This window comes from Capricornis sumatraensis, chromosome 21, assembly GCF_032405125.1.
Source record: "Capricornis sumatraensis isolate serow.1 chromosome 21, serow.2, whole genome shotgun sequence".
Taxonomy (NCBI): domain Eukaryota; kingdom Metazoa; phylum Chordata; class Mammalia; order Artiodactyla; family Bovidae; genus Capricornis; species Capricornis sumatraensis.
In genome coordinates, this window is record NC_091089.1 from 35,092,329 (window position 1) to 35,110,915 (window position 18,587).

The following is an 18,587-nucleotide window of genomic DNA, read 5'->3' on the forward strand; positions in this document are numbered from 1 at the left end:
TAAAACTCTCAAAAAACTGAGATCATGGCATCTGGTCCCACCAGTTCATGGCAAATAGAAAGAGAAACAATGGAAACGGTGAGAGACTTTATTTTTTTGTGCTCCAAAATCACTATAGATGGTGGCTGCAGCCATGAAATTAAAGGACACTTGATCCTTGGAAGAAAAGCTATGACCAACCTAGACAGCATATTAAAAAGCAGAGACATTACTTTGCCAACTAAGGTCCGTCTAGTCAAGGCTATGGTTTTTCCAGTAGTCAGGTATGGATGTGAGAGTTGGACTATAAAGAAAGCTGAGCGCCGAAGAACTGATGCTTTTGATCTGTGGTGTTGGAGAAGACTCTGGAGAGTCCCTTGGACTGCAAGGAGATCCAACCAGTCCATCCTAAAGGAAATCAGTCCTGAATATTCTTTGGAAGGATTGATGCTGAAGCTGAAACTCCAATACTTTGACCAGCTGATGTGAAGAACAGACTCATTTGAAGAGACCCTGATGCTGGGAATGATTGAAGGCGGGAGGAGAAGGGGACAACAGGATGAGATGGTTGGATGGCATCACCGACTCGATCGACATGAGCTTGAGCAATCTCTGGGAGTTGGTGATGGACAGGGAGGCCTGTCTTGATGCAGTCCATGGGGTCACAAAGAGTCGGACATGACTGAGTGACTTAACTGAGCAAGTGCTCAATGGTTACATGTGGCTGTCACCTTGGACAATGCAGATATAGAGTGTTTCCATCATCATAGAAAGTTCTTTTGGATCAGACCAGGATGGGTACTTACATTTGGGGTAGTACTAGGAAAGCAGGGGTTTTATTCATTGAGGATCTCCTGATTCTTACAGGCTCTGTACTATACCTGTGTTATAAGAAGTAATGAACAGATGCTAAATTTTAAACATATGAGAAAGTGATATCAGACTTTCTTGACCAAAGAGTAAATGATTCCTAATTAAAGTGAATACAGGAAGATGAGTGTACATCAACTCAAAGCTGATAGAGTGGTACCCATACAAGAAATCAAGCGCATATATATATATATATATATATATATATATATATATATATATATATGGAGTACTGGGTTATCCTTGATGTGGATTTGACTGGAGTTTGGAAAGTTTGGAGATGAGTATGGGGCTCCAGGGCTCAGGATGCTGGCTGTTGTCTGCAGAAGAAGGTTATCTGGGTTCTACAATCCATTATTTTTAAAGTTTAATGTTATTAAGGCACAGTTTTTATGTAATAAAATGAGGGCATTGTAGTGTCTTCAGTTTGATATGTTTTGACAAATACCCTGTGCGGCCGTCACTCCTATCCAGGTGTGGAATGTTTTTATCACCGAAAAAAGATCTCCATTCCCCTTCCAGACAGTGATCTCTGCTCCATCTCAGGCAGCCGCTGAGCTACTCTGTCATCACAGTCTTTGTCAGCTCTGCCCATTCTGGGATTCTGGCTGCATGGAATCACACCATATGTCTCTTTGGTGGCTGTCATCTTTCACCCACAGTGTTGTGTGTATCAGTAGTTTTTTTTTTTATTGATGAGTAGAAGGCAGTCTGCTTTGGTCCTTCTTTTGAAAATTGAAGTGTAATTGATATATAGTGTTGTGTTTCTGGTGTACATCAGTGATTCAGTTATACATACATACTTTTTCTTACTGTTTCCCATTATGGTTTATTACAGGATATTACAGAATACAGTTGCCTGTGCTGTACAGTAGGACCTTAGTTTTTATTTTATATGTAGTAATTTTTATGTGCTTATGCTTCGGCTCTCAATTAACCAGCTATGAGATTGTCTGTCTGTGGCAAATAGGCTGGAATTAATGACCTCTGTACTATCCTAGCCACTCTGTAGATACCTATTCCGCTGATACACATTTTTGAACTGTCTCCTGTGTCAGGGTGGACAAAGTAGTTTAATATCAACTGAAACCCAACAGCAGAACTCTGGATGGGAAGAAGCAGCAGCAGGAGACCTGTGTCGCGAGTGGGGCCCAGCTGCTCACCTGGGCGTCTGCCACCCTCTGTGGCCGAGGTCTGCGGGTGTGCTCCTGTTCTTGGGCTCTGTGCCCAGGTATCCTGGGTATAAAATACTGTCACACTTCAGCTATTAGAACACTGCTCGCATGAGAGCTCATTGATGTAGGCTCAATAAAAATGGAAACCTAAGAAGAGTGCCTGACATCGGGTGCGTGGCATGGAAGTCAGTGAGACACCACGCTGGGCTCTGCGAAGAACGTATGAACATTAACCTTCCTGAATCCCTGGCGGCTCCCACGGTAAAGCATCTGCCTGCAGTGCAGGAAACCCGGGCTTGATCCCTGGGTCGGGAAGATCCCCTGGAGAAGGAGATGGCAATCCACTCCAGTATTCCTGCCTGGAGAATTCCACGGACAGACGCGGGCTACATTCTATGGGGGTGGCAAAGAGTCGGACATGACCGAGAGACTGAGCGCGTGCACACTATTAGATTTTTAGGTTTTTGTACTGTAACCAATAGCCACTAAGAGACTGATGACAAATTGGAGAACGTGGATTTTTAAAAATTGTGTTTATAATTACTGCTGCTGCATAGCGTCAATTAAATGACATTAATTGTTGAGATTAGCAGATACCTGTTTGTATACAACTATGAAACCGCATGTGTAGATGGAATCTTTTCCAGCTGACGTCCCGTGTAACTCTTAAGTAAATTGTGGATCAGGGTAAGATTTTTGCTGTGAGAGATGCTGAAGGACGATGAATATAGTTCAGGTATTTGAGGATAATGCAGGAGAGTGTTTCTTGTCTTCAGTTGTAACCACAGGAACTACGATTATAGATTCACAGTCTGCAAGTGAAGCTAGTGTTTGCTTTTGTGCACCCAGCTAACTTTTCACCATAGGAAAAAAAGAGAGACAGAAAACAGAAGTATTGACGTGCTCATGGGCAGGGGTATTAAATATGCATAGAGTGAAATGACAATTTTCTATTAATAAATTATGAGTGATACATTTGGTTGTACAGTGGATGTTTGCAGTGGCTCCTGATCGACTTTTTTCTTGCCTTAAATGTGTATTTAAAGACTAGCTGAAAGAATTAGCCAGCATATCACTTCCGTTTCTGTGGTGGCACAGAGAGGTACTGGCGCAGTGTAGGTATTCTTCCTATCCCCCTTCCTCCCCCAAAAATGAACTGCCCTTTTATGTTGTTGGAGCTCTCAAAATGGAGTAATGTACATTTTAAAGGGAACATTTCCTGTCACGAATGTGATACCGTGATTAATTCCGCTGTGGTTGAGCTGAGTTGAACCACTGAAAGATTTATCAGGTGGGAAGCATGCGTACCTGTATCACCTTGGCACGTAGGTCTGATTTAGGGGGAGTAAAAATGTTCGGTGATGAGCCAGTTGATGTTAGGAGTACAAAGTAGAAAAGATTCATGCGTGCGTGCTCAGTCATGTCCGACTCTTTGCTGCCCCTTGGACTGTAGCCCGCCAGGCTCCTCTGGCCATGGGATTCTTCAGGTAAGAATACTGGAATGGATTGCCATTTCCTCCTCCAGGGAATCTTCTCAATCCAGGGATCAAACCCTGGTCTTCTGCTTGGCAGACGGATTCTTTCAAAAATGAGCCTCCAGAGAAGAATTCATGCGCTTAATGTATTACTCAACCTACAATAGTGTGATAATCTTGATAAGGTCAAGGTTCTCAGAATATTTTCTTATTGCCATAACCAACCAACTTTACAATGATGATTTTCTTGCTTCTTATTCTTGCTTCTTAGTTTCCTTTAAAGGGAAACTAAAAAAAACTTATTTCAGAACTACATTGTTAGATTTATCTGATTTTTCCGTTTTGGACTTACAAATCTATACTAAGATGGGATGCACTTTACATCATAAAACTCTATGTTTTGCTTTTAGGGATCTAAATATGTAGAAATTTCATATTACACGGAAGACTGCTTTACCTTATTTTTATAAGCTTTCACTGATTGAAAAAATGTCCTACTGGTCTGATTATGTGGGGGCTGTGCTCACTTAGATTTGCTGAACGAAAATCTGGTTGTGGTTTCCAAATGTTAGTATCATCTGGATTTTTTCAAACAAAAACACTTTCTAAAAGATATTCTTAATGAGTGCATTTTATAATTTCTTGATGAATTTAACAAGCCTACTAGGTGTGAATAAATCAGAAATCTGTCAGATATATATTGTGTAATGAGTCAGTAGAAGTAATTGATACAGTTGTTTAGTATCTTGACATGTTGAATGTATTTAAAATTTAGAAATTTTTTGTGTTAATTTGTACATGGTTATATTCAGTTTCTAAGGTGATTTTCTCTCACCCTTTTCTCTCTGTTAGGAACTTGTCTCAATGATTACAGTATATCAACCTGTGAGATAAAAAGCTTCAGTGGCAACATGAAAGCAAGGTAAAAATCCTGTATTTAACTTTCCTTTTGTTTTCTTTTCCAGAAAGCACAGATATGCCAACAGAGACTAGATAGAGAAATTTCCAACTTTCTCAAGATGATCAAGGAGTGTGACATGGCTCAAGGTAAAAAAAAAATAAAACCCCACTCTTTAAGACACCCATCATCATGGATGTTCATCCTTTAGTTGGTTATACATTACAGATAATTTTTGGTTTTGAATTCAGAATTGTATTTGAAAAACAAAGTTAACCTTCTGGGTCTGTAATTCATTTTGGCTACGGAGTGAGAGGTCTGTTTATGAATCCCAGAAGACTTGGGTTTTGGAGTCAAATTGTCTTAGATTTGAATCCTTGTTCTGCCGCTTACCACTTGTTACTTTTATGTGGGACAGTTAATTTCTCAGAGGTTTAGTTTCCCTGTCTATAAAATGAAGGGGTTGGCAGTTCCCAGGTCTTGGTCTTTGCCATTCTGTGAATGTATACATGAACTTGTCTAATTATTAATCTCCTTTTCAAAAGTAAATTTTTATACCTTTACTCTTTAGTTATGAATTACCAAGAGTTAATTATAAGTACTCTGGAAATCAAAATACAACCCAATGCAAAATACAAAAATCCCAATATAAAATCCAATATGCAAATTAGGTTTTGAGAAAAAATTGATTACTTTGTAAATTAAACAGTTATCGTGCACCTTAGACTTGAGACTTTTAACAATTGCTTTAGACTTTAGCTCTGATATGTTTGTGAATAACTCCACTAAAATTTAATCAACTTAGTTGTCTATGAGATTATGACTATATCAATTTTAATGATGATCTAGTTTGTATGTGCCTGGGAAAGGTGAAGGTATGTTGATATCAGAATAAACTGAGCATAAAAGTTCTGTATCTGTCCAGGTGTACCTCAGGCATCACTTTGCTTCAGTTCAACAAACACTTATGTATATGAGTGATGACAGCTTGGGAAGGATAGCAGTCACTTTGACTATTAACTGCCAGCTGGAATATTTTATTACTCAGTGCTGTTTATGCTCAATGGGCTTTTAAATAACAGCTTCATTATATTTAATTCACATAAGCCTAGACTTCACCTATGTGGAGTGTATCAGTGGCTTTTTAGTATGGTCACAGACTTATGCAACTATGACTATCAATGGGCTTTTAAAATACCATCCTCACCAAGAATCATCAAAACTCAGCTGAGATACTAACAACATTTAAAAGATACAGAAACTGTACAGAGTGAGGTGAAAGGTAAAGATTATTTTTTTTCATCTGGACCAAAGTAAGAAATTATATCAGAACTACAACCAATTTTTTTTTTTCTTCTTTTGAACCTTGAGACAGATGTCTTGGTTCAGGTCACCTGCATGACCTGTCACTCATAATGATGGCATCCATCCGTTGTGCTCTTAGAGACACACATGGTATTCAGTACCAAGAGTGCGTTCACTTTGCACAGTGACATCTGGGAAACTTTGAAAAATATTTGTGATTTGACAGTGCTATTTCATGTATCTGCAGTAAAAGTCAGTGGGTTTATACATGAACGATTATAGACATTGTTTTCTGAAAGACTGGCGTAGGTAAATAGAACAACACACCCTCAGGAATAGAGTAGAGATAATTTCATGAATGGAGTTAGAGTTTGAAGGTGACCGAGTCTGCTCTTAATGCCAATGGGTTGTACAGAATAACCTGGCCCTTGTGGTTTATTCACGGAAGCTGATAGATACACATCCTACTCCAAACTGCCTACGTAGTTTTCCAGTGACATCTCAAGAGGAAAAACTAAAATGTTTGTGGACGGAATCCAGATCTTGTGGTTGGGATTGTTAGTTGGTTTACGTTTTGGTACAAAACCGTATGAATGTGAACTTTAAGACTCCACACCCTCTTTCTTACTGCATCTTCTAAGAATGGTACACATTCCGCTCTGTGCCGCCTGCGTCCAGATCACCGCAGCACCTGGCCTTTACTCTCCCTGCCTTCCATGCTTAAAGGGGGTTGAGCCAGAAGGCTTTCAGGAACTCTTCCAACTCAAATGCTATGAAATACTGCATTATTGCTGCCAGGTTAATTTTAGAAAGTTACAGTTTAAAAATGATTATAAATGTGGTTTTGGTTTTTTTTTTTTTGCCTAAGAAAATCTTTTAAGTGTCCTTGAAACTGCAGAATAAAATGCAAACTTTTTATCTTGGCATTTAAGGACACTTACTCCTTGGAAGAAAAGTTATGACCAACCTAGATAGTATATTCAAAAGCAGAGACATTACTTTGCTGACTAAGGTCCATCTAGTCAAGGCTATGGTTTTTCCTGTGGTCATGTATGGATGTGAGAGTTGGACTGTGAAGAAGGCTGAGCGCCGAAGAATTGATGCTTTTGAACTGTGGTGTTGGAGAAGACTCTTGAGAGTCCCTTGGACTGCAAGGAGATCCAACCAGTCCATTCTGAAGGAGATCAACCCTGGGATTTCTTTGGAAGGAATGATGCTAAAGCTGAAGCTCCAGTACTTTGGCCACCTCATGCGAAGAATTGACTCATTGGAAAAGACTCTGATGCTGGGAGGGATTGGGGGCAGGAGGAGAAGGGGACAACTGAGAATGAGATGGCTGGATGGCATCACAGACTCGATGGATGTGAGTCTGAGTGAACTCCGGGAGTTGGTGATGGACAAGGAGGCCTGGCGTGCTGCGATTCATGGGGTTGCAAAGAGTCGGACATGACTGAGCGACTGAACTGAAGGATGTTCTTAACCTGATCACAAACTGATTTTTTTAGCTTTATTTACAGTTCTTCTCCCCATGATCCCTGTGAACACTTTTGACCAAACACTGTGTCTTTTGGTCCTCTGTTAAAGTAATACTTTTGTTTTCATGTGTGTTAGTCATTCAGTTGTATCTACACTCTTTGTGACCCCCATGGACTCTAGCCCATCAGGCTTCTCTGTCCATGGGCTCCAGGCAAGAGTGCTGGAGTGGGTAGCTGTTTCCTTCTCCAGGGGATCTTCCCAACCCAGGGATTGAACCCTGGTCTCCCACATTGCAGGCAGATTCTTCATTATCTGAGCCACTATCGTTTTCATGAGTGGACCTTAAGCCTAATTTCTATCTGGATAAATGCCAAAGTTACATATCTGACATGGACAATACATCATTCAAGGTGTAAAGAATGCAGTATTGAAATTACCACAATTTGATCTTTACCAAAAGCCTGGTTGCAAAAATGAATAAAATAACTCAAACTTATAAAACTTTTGGAAGACTTCCTGAAGGCCATGTAGTCAATCTGTTCTACCCGAGAACTCTAAATTTACCCTTCGTTGTAATAGCCAGGTTTTGACCATTGTAAATAATGTTGTATGGTACACTTATATTTGATCACATCACTTTATTACCATAGGATTCTTGGCTATGAGATTAATGGGTGAAAATATATTAATGTTTTTGAACCTATTGATGTATACTTATAAGTAACTTTCCAAAAAAGATATTACTTTACACGCCAAGTTTAATGCATGCGCTTTATTGCTAAATGTGTATAGTAAATCCCTGGTTGAAGACATTATCATGTTTTCACTTGTCGAAAAGAAAACATCTTGAAAAGCACTTTTGTTCAACCCACTTACTTGAGTCAAAGTCCTGGACTTTGAGTAAGGATTCTCATCACCCCTTCACTGTTGCCATACCAGTCTAAACCAGCCTCATCTCCTTCGTGCGCTATTAAAAACAGCCTCCTGACTCAAATCTCACCCGTGTTCTCTATAGTCCCTGCCCCAAGGATCCTTCTAAAGCATTAGTGGGTTGATACTCTTAGCTCAAAACACCCCTTTGCTTCCAGGTCTCCTCACTTAGAGTCAAAGATGGAGTCCTTCTAATGATTTACAGTCTTCCTGTCCTGTCTCACCTCTCTGTCCTCCTCTCCTGCCTGCCTCCCTGCAGTCTCACTGGCCTTGCTCTTCCTTAAAGCTGCCTGGGTGTGCTGGCCCTTCTGCCTGGAAGGCTTTTCTCCAGGACTTTCCCTGACCCCCTCCCCCTTGTTCCAGCAGAACCTTGCTTGATGCCCTGGGCCCTTGATCACTATCAACTTGAGAAGCATTCTTAGGGCTTCTTTGCCCTTGGCCCTCTGATTGGCTCCAGCTGACAGAGATCTTGTCAGGAGATGGGGGAAGGGTGGGAGGAGGGGTAGGTTGGGGTCACCCCGCTCCCTCCTGCATGGCTGTGGTCTCCGTGTGGCTGGACTCCCCTCTCGATGGGCCCAGGGCCCTAGTCTGTGACTCCAGTTCCCACCGCCCTCTCCCTCTGCCCTCTGTCCCAGGATGGTCCTGCCTGCCTGCCTGTCCGCTCACCCTCCTCATCTTTGTGAGTCACCTCCCTTTAAAATTATCTTAGTTACACTTTGACTTTGTGGGCTCTTTCTGCCGTGACGTTATTGATACCAAGTCCTGTCTCAACGTCCGCCTCGGACTCTCTGCACCTCCGGCCTTGCGTTGTTCTTCTCTTTGTCACTTAGCAACCTTCGTGCGCGCGCGCGTGCGTGTGTGTGTGTGTGTGTGTGTGGAGTTGACTGTCTACCTCTCCTGTTGGAGTATAAACTCCACGAAGGGAGGAACTTTGCTCTGTTTTATTCACTGATTATCTTCACCTAAACTATGTGCATAGCACATAGTAGGCGCTTGTGTTCCCTTGGCCCTTGTCCAACCTCCCCTCCCCTTTCCACACACACACACACATTTTGAGTGAATGAAATGAGTAACATATTTAGCTAATAAATTTATAATATTTCTGTTGAATTCGGGGAGAAACAATTACTACATTTGTTCTGTCAAGTTAATGATTATACAGATCATACAATTCAGTGAAATTTTTTTTTTTACTTATTTACTTTTTTGGAGGCTAATTACTTTACAATATTGTATTGGTTTTGTGATACATTGACATGAATCCGCCACGGGTGTACATGTGTTCCCCATCCTGAACCCCCCTCCCACCACCCTCCCCACCCCATCCCTCTGGGTCATCCCAGTGCACCAGCCCCGAGCATCCTGTATTCATGCATCAAACCTGGACTGGTGATCCATTTCACATGTGATAATTTACATGTTTCAGTGCCATTCTCCCAAACCATCCTACCCTCACCCTCTCCCACAGAGTCCAAAAGACTGTTTTATACATCTGTGTCTCTTTTGCTGTCTCACATACAGGGTTATCGTTACCATCTTTCTAAATTCCATATATATGTGTTAGTATACTGTATTGGTGTTTTTCTTTCTGGCTTACTTCACTCTGTATAACAGGCTCCAGTTTCATCCACCTCATTTAGAACTGATTCAAATGTATTCTTTTTAATGGCTGAGTAATACTCCATTGTGTATATGTACCACAGCTTTCTTATCCATTCATCTGCTGATGGACATCTAGGTTGCTTCCATGTCCTGGCTATTATAAACAGTGCTGCAATGAACATTGGGGTACATGTGTCTCTTTCAGTTCTGGTTTCCTCAGTGTGTATGCCCAGCAGGGGGATTGCTGGGTCATAAGGCAGTTCTATTTCCAGTTTTTTTAAGGAATCTCCTCACTGTTCTCCATAGTGGCTGTACTAGTTTACATTCCCACCAGCAGTGTAAGAGGGTTCCCTTTTCCCCACACCCTCTCCAGCATTTATTGCTTGTAGACTTGGAGAGCAGCCATTCTGACTGGCATGAAATGATACCTCATTGTGGTTTTGATTTGCATTTCTCTAATAATGAGTGATGTTGAGCATCTTTTCATGTGTTTGTTAGTCATCTGTATGTCTTCTTTGGAGAAATGTCTGTTTAGTTCTTCGGCCTATTTTTTGTTCGGGTCGTTTATTTTTCTGGAATTGAGCTGCAGGAGTTGCTTGTATATTTTTGAGATTAATTCTTTGTCAGTTGCTTTGTTTGCTATTATTTTTTCCCATTCTGAAGACTGTCTTTCCAGCAAACAAAAACCCACTTCCAGTAAATTAAATCCCAGGACCAGACGGCTTCACAGCTGAATTCTACCAAAAACTTAGAGAAGAGTTAACACCTATCCTACTCAAACTCTTCCAGAAAATTGCAGAGGAAGGTAAACTTCCAAACTCATTCTATGAGGCCACCATCACCCTAATACCAAAACCTGACAAAGATGCCACAAAAAGAGAAAACTACAGGCCAGTATCACTGATGAACATAGATGCAAAAATCCTTAACAAAATTCTAGCAAACAGAATCCAACAACATATTAAAAAGATCATACATCATGACCAAATGGGCTTTATCCCAGGAATGCAAGGATTCTTCAATATCCGCAAATCAATCAATGTAATACACCACATTAACAAATTGAAAAATAAAAACCATATGATGATCTCAATAGATACAGAGAAAGCCTTTGACAAAATTCAACATCCATTTATAATAAAAACCCTCCAGAAAGCAGGAATAGAAGGAACACACCTCAACATAATAAAAGCTATATATGACAAACCCACAGCAAACATCATCTTCAACGGTGAAAAATTGAAAGCATTTCCCCTAAAGTCAGGAACAAGACAAGGTTGCCCACTCTCACCACTACAATTCAACATAGTTTTGAAAGTTTTGGCCACAGCAATCAGAGCAGAAAAAGAAATAAAAGGAATCCCGATTGGAAAAGCAGTAAAACTCTCACTGTTATGCAGATGACATGATCCTCTACATAGAAACCCCTAAAGATTCCACCAGAAAACTACTAGAGCTAATCAATGAATATAGTAAAGTTGTAGGATATGAAATCAACACACAGAAATCCCTTGATTCCCAAACACTAACAATGAGAAAACAGAAAGAGAAATTAAGGAAACAATTCCATTCACCATTGCAACGAAAAGAATAAAATACTTAGCAATATATCTACCTAAAAAAACAAAAGACCTGTATATAGAAAACTATAAAACACTGGTGAAAGAAATCAATGAAATCTTGTAGGGACTTAAAGAGGGAAGAAACTGTCAGCCCTCCCTTCGGGAGCAGTTTGCATTCTTTAACAGATGGGGTTTCCTCAGTCAATGCCGTTGGTTTTCATATCGGATTCTTCTCTGGATTCAGTGATTTTCCTCAGACAAACCTTTGAATAGTTCTTTTCACTGAGGATCTATGAGTAGCGAACTTTCCCTCTCATCTAAATCTTTATTTGACCTCCGCTGGGTTACAGTTACTGTCCATTAGTTTTTTTTTTTTTTTAGTATATAATTTTATTTAGTTTTTACTTTTGGCTATGGGTCTTTTGTCGCTGAGTGGGCTTTTCTCTAGTTGTGGCAAGCAGGAGCTACTCTCTGGCTATGGTCAGGCTTCCCAGGGACGTGGCTTCTCTTGTGGGGGGCACAGGCTCCAGGAGTTGTGGCCCAAAGGCTTGGTAGTCGTGGCTTCTGGGCTTAGTTGCTCCTCAACATGTGGGATCTTCCCAGATCAGGGATCAAACCCCCTGCTTCCTTAACTGGCGGGCAGATTCTTTATCGCTGAGCCTCCAGGGAAACCCCCTCCATTAGTGTTTTGAAGATGCAATGCCAATTTCTTCTGGCTTCTAACATGGCACCCCACTCCTGCCTGGAAAATCCCATGGAGGAGGAGCCTGGTGGGCTGCACTCCATGGGGTTGCGAAGAGTCGGACACGACTGAGCGACTTCACTTTCACTTCTAACATTCTAATGACGATTCTTTGGTAGGCTTTTTTTTTTTTCCTTTTTAAAGTTCTCTTATTGCTTTTCAAAGATCTCCCCTTTGTCTTTGTCGTTTTGCAGTTTTAAAGTGTCTTACATTTGCTATTTGAGACTGTTTTTAATTCAAAGACTAGTTCATTCCTTCTTCAGTCTAGGAAAGCTCTTTGTTGTCGCTTCACACCTGACTTCTTCATTCCTTATCTTCCGCAGATACTTGTTGTGGTCACGTTGGGAGGCTTCTTATTTTATACCCCGTCTCTTAGTGTCTCATTCTGTTTCTATTTTTTCTGTGTTATATTCTGAGTAATTTCCTCAGATCTACATTCTAGTTTCAGTTTCTTTCTCAACTTGATCTAGTTGGTCTGTTCAGTCCTCTGACTTTTTAATCCTAGTGGACTGTATTTCATCATTGTAGAAATTCTAGGTGGTGGTTTTAAAAGTTTTATATTTTTCCATAGTACATGTATTTCTATGGACTGCTCTTCCATAGTGCATGTATTTCTAACTTTATCGCTAATAATTTTAAATATATAAAACAGCCCTTTTCAGTGTGTTCTTACGTCTCAAGCTGTTGGTGGAGCCGGTTCTTCGGTTTTGTTGGCTGACTGTCCCTTGGAATGGATTGTTTGCTTCACTTTGGATTTTAACTTTTTATGGAGAGTATGTTTTTCCTCCTCCTGGATTATGGAACTGTCCCTTCACAGTAGTTTTGTTTCTGTTGAGTATGTAATCATTTTAGAATCGGATTGCATACTAAATGTGGTACAAGCTAGGGATTTCTGTTTTTCATGACGCCCACCCAGAGCACTGGTAGGAAATGCCCTTCTTCACTGCTGCCCTGCCCGTTTCTGTTTTTTTCTGGGGATCCAGCCCTTTACAAGGCCTTGCTCTGCTTGGTGAGATCAGAGCCACATCTCCCTTCACGAGGATGGGAAGGAGCAGCTCTCAGCTCCCCAGCTTTGTCCAGCTGACCTCTGACCCCCTCCCCCCACCCCCGGTGCTTGGCCTTCCCCATTGCACCTCTGCCTGTTCCTGTTCTGTCAGCCTTGACTTTTCTGTTGGTTTCCAGCATATCTGGGATTTTGTTCTTGTCACCTCTGATATATATTATATTATTACTATTATTTCATCAGCATCTTTATGGGTTTGGGTTGGAAGGATGTTTCCTCATCAATGTAGTCAGCTAGGTACCACAAGTGTCCCATGCACTTTCTAATGTGAAATATGTCAGTAATACACAAATTGTATTATCTAGAATATAGCCACATGTAGCCCTTTTTGTGTGTGTACTTTTCATATATTTAGTCGTTTTTAAAAAATATTTATTGATTTGGCTGTCCCAGGTCTTAGTTGCGGCACGGAAACTCGTAGTTGCAGCGTATGGAATCTAGTTCCATCACCAAGGACCGAACCTGGGCCCCCTGCATTGGGAGCGTGGAGTCACAGCCACTGGACCATGAGGGAGGTCCTTATATTAACACTTTTATTCCTTATGACAACCCAGTGTTAGTGCATGCCTATTATGTCCATTTTATAAATAAGCTAACGGAGGCACAGAGGGCTTACGTAACTTGTCTTGGGTCACACGGTTGGTAAAAACCAGGCAGAGTTTGATCCTAGGCAGCCTGGCTGCAGAGACTGCTCTTCACCAGTAAAGAACCTGGACTAAATAAAAAAAATTCTGTATTTCCTTCTAAACTTTTGATCTGTGAGCTAGAAAAGGTTACAGATTTTCATGCCTAGATCTGCACCTACAGTGGAAGGTAGAACTCATTGAGGACACTCACTTGGCTGCTGCTGCTGCTAAGGTATTGTTGCAGTCCTTAAGGTCTCCCATTCAGAAGTTCAAGGGGACAGTGGAATTGATGCAGGGCCGAAGTCTCCAACTCACAACAAAAAAAATCCTTTGTATTTTTTCTGTCAATTATTGTTATTATTTTTTCCTCTTCTCTTGTCCTGAGGTTCTTTCTGGTATTTCTCATCTCAAAGAACACATCTCCATTTGATACGCTTGCCCAAGCCCCAGCCTTGGCATCGTCTTAACCTTGGAGTGCATCCTTGCAGCGATGCGCATCCTGTGTCTCCTGTATCTACCCGTCCCTTTCTCTGTCCCTCTGTCCCTGCACTGACGCAGGCCACAGCCATCCTGTCCGTAGGTTGCAGCTCTTCTCATCTGGCCATGCTGCCTCCAGGGAGTGTTGCACATTGTGGTTTGAGAGGTGCCTCTAAACACAAATCAGCTCTTGAGACCTCAGTGCCTTAGGGGGGTAATCGAACTCTGCCTTGACCTGTGTCTCCTCACTTCAGCAATAACACCTCTCACCTCCTCCTCAGAGTTCAGCAGCGCTGAACTTTTCTCATGCCTTAGGGTCATTGTTCTCATCATGTGAAATACTAGCTTTTCCTCATCTTTTAAGTGTAGCTTCTAGAAACTTCTTGGCTTCTCTAAGACTAGCCTACGTGCTCTTACTTTGTGTTTCCAAATGACCCTCCAACTAATTCGCATCACTACCTCTTTCTGTTTCCATTTCCCGCTCTGGGCAGACCTAGCTGCCTCAGGTCTCAGAAGGGGACAGAAGAACAAGCAAAAGCTCAGGCCACTACCTTTACACCTGCCCAGGCCTGTAATATGGGGACTTCCCAGATGGCTTAGTCGGTAAAGAATCTGCCCGCAATACAGGAGACCCAGGTTCCATCCCTGGAGAAGGGAATGGCAACCCACTCCAGTGTTCTTGCCTGGGAAATCCCAGGGACAGAGGAGCCTGGTGGGCTACAGTCCATAGGGTCACAAGAGTTGGACATGACTTCGTGACTAAACCACCACCAGCACCACCCTGCTCTGAGAGCTGTCCCTGATCTCAGTAGGGACAGGGCACTGGGTGGAGAGCGGGATGCTGTTCTGGTCCAGGCTTCCTTTCAGGCAGCCAGGTGGAGGAGTCAGATAGAGGAGACAAAGTGGTTATGAAACAGTGATTTAGTACTCTTACTTTGCCTGGTCCATAGGAGAAAACACCATCACTTTCTCTCTCCTCACCTTACTCATTGAGGCACAGACTTTACCAGCACTTCCCTCCTGACTTTCCTGGAGGCAGAGCTCCCTGGATCCCACGTGACTCTGTATCGTTTGTTTCGTTGATTGGGTTTTCTCTCAAGATTACTCCCAAAAGGTTAGGAGCCACTGCCAGGGCAGTGTAGTCACGGGCGATGCAAGTCCAGTTACAGCCTTTGGTGGAGATTTTCATCCAGTTTTCCTCCTTTCTTCTATTCACTCTTATTTGTAAAAGAATGCAAAATACATTTCATAGCTCTGCTGGCTGCTTCCTGATTTTTGAACCCAAAAAGTCTTCCCAACTGGTGCTTTCTTTTCTAAAATTGTTGAATTAATTCATTTTAGTTTTTCTAATAAATATATGCTTTCCCTCTGACTATTCTAAAGACTCCCTCTGATCAATACTGTTCATTCAATAATAATTGTTTTACTTTCTGTTTTCCTTGCTAGACTGTATTGTAAGGACAGAAACTGTTTCTCAGTTGCTTACTTACCGCTTTATCTCAAGCACCTGGAATGTAGTGCCTGCCACATGACAGCCACTCAGTAAATGGCAGATGCAGGTCCTCTTACCTCTCAAGTTCTCATTGATTATAATTCTCAGACTCTTCTTCTCAGAACCAGTATTTTCAGACTATCTGAAAATAACAGTTATAGATATTTTGGATAAATTTGTTTTATTGGACATTGTGTTTAATAATAAGAAACTTATTCTTTCTGACCCAAGTACCCTTTACTTTTATCAAACTCCCCTTTATTATTCCATCCCATAGTGGTAGCTCTTTTCTCTAAATGTGTGACATTTATGTGTGTACAGTTTGTTTGCTTTTTATATCTTGTAGCATCCCTGTTATGATCTTTTTATTCTTAAACTCATGCTTTTAACTCATTTAACACATGCTGCTTGAATTATAAATCTTACACTTCCGTTGCAGCTAGTACAGATTTATAGATGTAGATACATAGATCAGATGCTCAGTGGTACTTGTTTAGTGGGTGATTGATTTCAAGCTAATCATCTTAATTTGAACAGGAAATAGATAAATTTATATTTTTATATCTTATATGATGCCACCAATCTTGATTTTTTTTCAAGTTACGGTTTTATGCAGTAGAAGTTTTTTAGAAGAGTAGTTGATTTTTATGTCCAGCAATCTTTTCCCCCATTTTGGGGAGAGAGTATTGATTGTCTTGAGGGATTTATATAATTCCAATGGAGTATGAATCAATTTAAAAATACCTTTTCTCATGGACATATTCAGATACATTACATTTTCTGTTTTCCACCACAAGAGAAAAATTGTCTTATTTTGATATTTTCTTTATTTCCTATCACCTTAGCTTTGTCACTAGATAGCTTTGGGACTTTTTATTCTCAACTGTTTGTGTTTACTTAAAAAAAAAAAACAAAACACTTAAGGCAACACTGTGTCCAAAAGGACTAGGGTGAGAGGGTGAGGAAATGCCATTCATCCAGTTTTTTCCTCTTAAATATCTTGTCCCCAGTGATAGAATATTTAAGTTAAATTGAAAAACAGACAAAAGAGATTTTCTTGTGCCTCAAGTAAAAAGAAAGTGTAGTTTAAAATAATACATTTATCCACCTGTACTAATTAACCAACCTGTAGTAATATAAATGAAAATGTTTATGTCTTACATATTTCTGGGGCTTCCCTAGTGGCTCAATTGGTAAAGAATCTGCCTGCAATGTGGGACACCCACGTTCGATACCTGGATCAGGAAGATCCCCCGGAGAAAGGAATGGCAACCCACTCCAGTATTCTTGCCTGGAGAATCCCATGGACAGAGGAGCCTGGTGGGCTACAGTCCATGGGATTGCAAAGAGTTGGACACGACTGAGTGGCTAACCCTTTAGCTAAAATCTAAGAATTCTTCTGTTGTAAAATAAAATAACCCAGAGTGATTTGGATTTTCTATGCAAGTCAATGGGAATAAAATATTTTTTATTATTTTTCCTTATTCTTTTAATATTTGAGTCTTTGTACAAGGTTTGGTGTACAGTATTGGGGGGGGCGGTTAAAGAGGTGTAGAGCTTACTGAGGTTAGCAGCACAGAGTGAGCATATGTACCGTGTACATGTGAGCAGAGTAGTGGAGCATATGCAAAGGGCCTGAGTTCTCAGCAAGGGGATGTGGCTATGTATGGAGTCCAGTAGAAGAGGTCACCTCCCACAGTGATTTTTAAGGAAGGCTTCATGGGGAGAATGGCATTTGAACTTGAACTTAAATTTTAGTTAAGAGGAGAAACCTCTTAATTACTATTTCCAGTATTCACAAAAAAGGGAACATCTTTAACAAAAGTTTAGAAGTAGTAAAATAGGATCATATTTCTAGGAAAACAGATATTCCCAGGAAAATAGACTGGCTGAAACTGACCATTTATGGAATGATTTAAATGTTAATCTAAGGAGTGTAGACTTTTTCTCTATAAGGAGAACAATGGAGGTGTTCTGTATTAGGGTTTAGTTTAATAGCAAGGAACAAGCACTTCCCCACTAGTTTTAAAACTTACCCAATTAAAAATTGTACATTGTAATCATGGAAACGACAGATTGTGAGCTTTTTATACATGTCTCTAAAATTAAGCTTTTCACATATAATATTCCAGCATCTTTCCTGAGTTCAACAATATTTTTAGTACAAAAAATAACTTTCTCTCTCAAATTAACTGGTACTATTTAAGTGTCCAATCCTCAGGGTAGGCCAGATATGGTAACATACTGCCTTTTTGCATTTATTATAGCTCAGTCTCTAAATATTAGTTGGCTAAAGCATATTTGCAGTGATTCCTAGTTGGTAACTTTTCTAGAAGCTTAGCCGTTCTCCTTTATGTAATCAGTATGAGACGTCATTGCATAAGAGGCATACTGGTGTCAACCAACTGGCCTTGATACATAGCCCTGAACCAGTGTGTTTACCATAGTCCATGGTTCTACACTATCCCGCTATCAGGTTAATATTAATTCTAGCATCTTGTTTGGACACTAGATTGTCAGAGAAATTAGGTAACCTTTGACTATTTTGGACAGAAGAATTTGACATTCAATAAGAGATTCCTATAAAAACTTGTCTTAATATATATTTCTTGGAATACCTTTTGAAAGCTTGTTTAACAATTTGTAAAGTGCCCCTAAAATTCATTGGCAAAAACCCTGATGCTGGGAAAGATTGAGGGCAAGAGGAGAACGGGGTGATAGAGGTTGAGATGGTTGGATGGTAACACTGAGTCAATGGACATGAGTTTGAGCAAGCTCTGGGAGATAGTGAAGGACAGGGAAGCCCGACGTGCTGCAGCTGATGCAGGTGCGAAGTGTCAGATACAGCTTGGCGGCTGAGCAACAACAACAGTAAAATTTATTTTGACATTTAATGTTTTATGGTACTCAGTAAG

The 18,587-nt window shown here is 40.7% G+C and overlaps 1 protein-coding gene across 3 annotated transcripts in view; it reads left to right on the forward strand.

Moving 5' to 3' along the window:
* Positions 1–18,587, forward strand: part of OSBPL1A (oxysterol binding protein like 1A) — a 211,696-nt gene that overhangs the window by 66,353 nt on the left and 126,756 nt on the right. For all 3 annotated transcript variants that reach the window (XM_068994018.1, XM_068994019.1, XM_068994020.1), the window contains exon 14: positions 4,465–4,546. In XM_068994018.1, the coding sequence (XP_068850119.1) occupies positions 4,465–4,546 (82 nt within the window). The remainder of the gene's footprint in view (positions 1–4,464; positions 4,547–18,587) is intronic.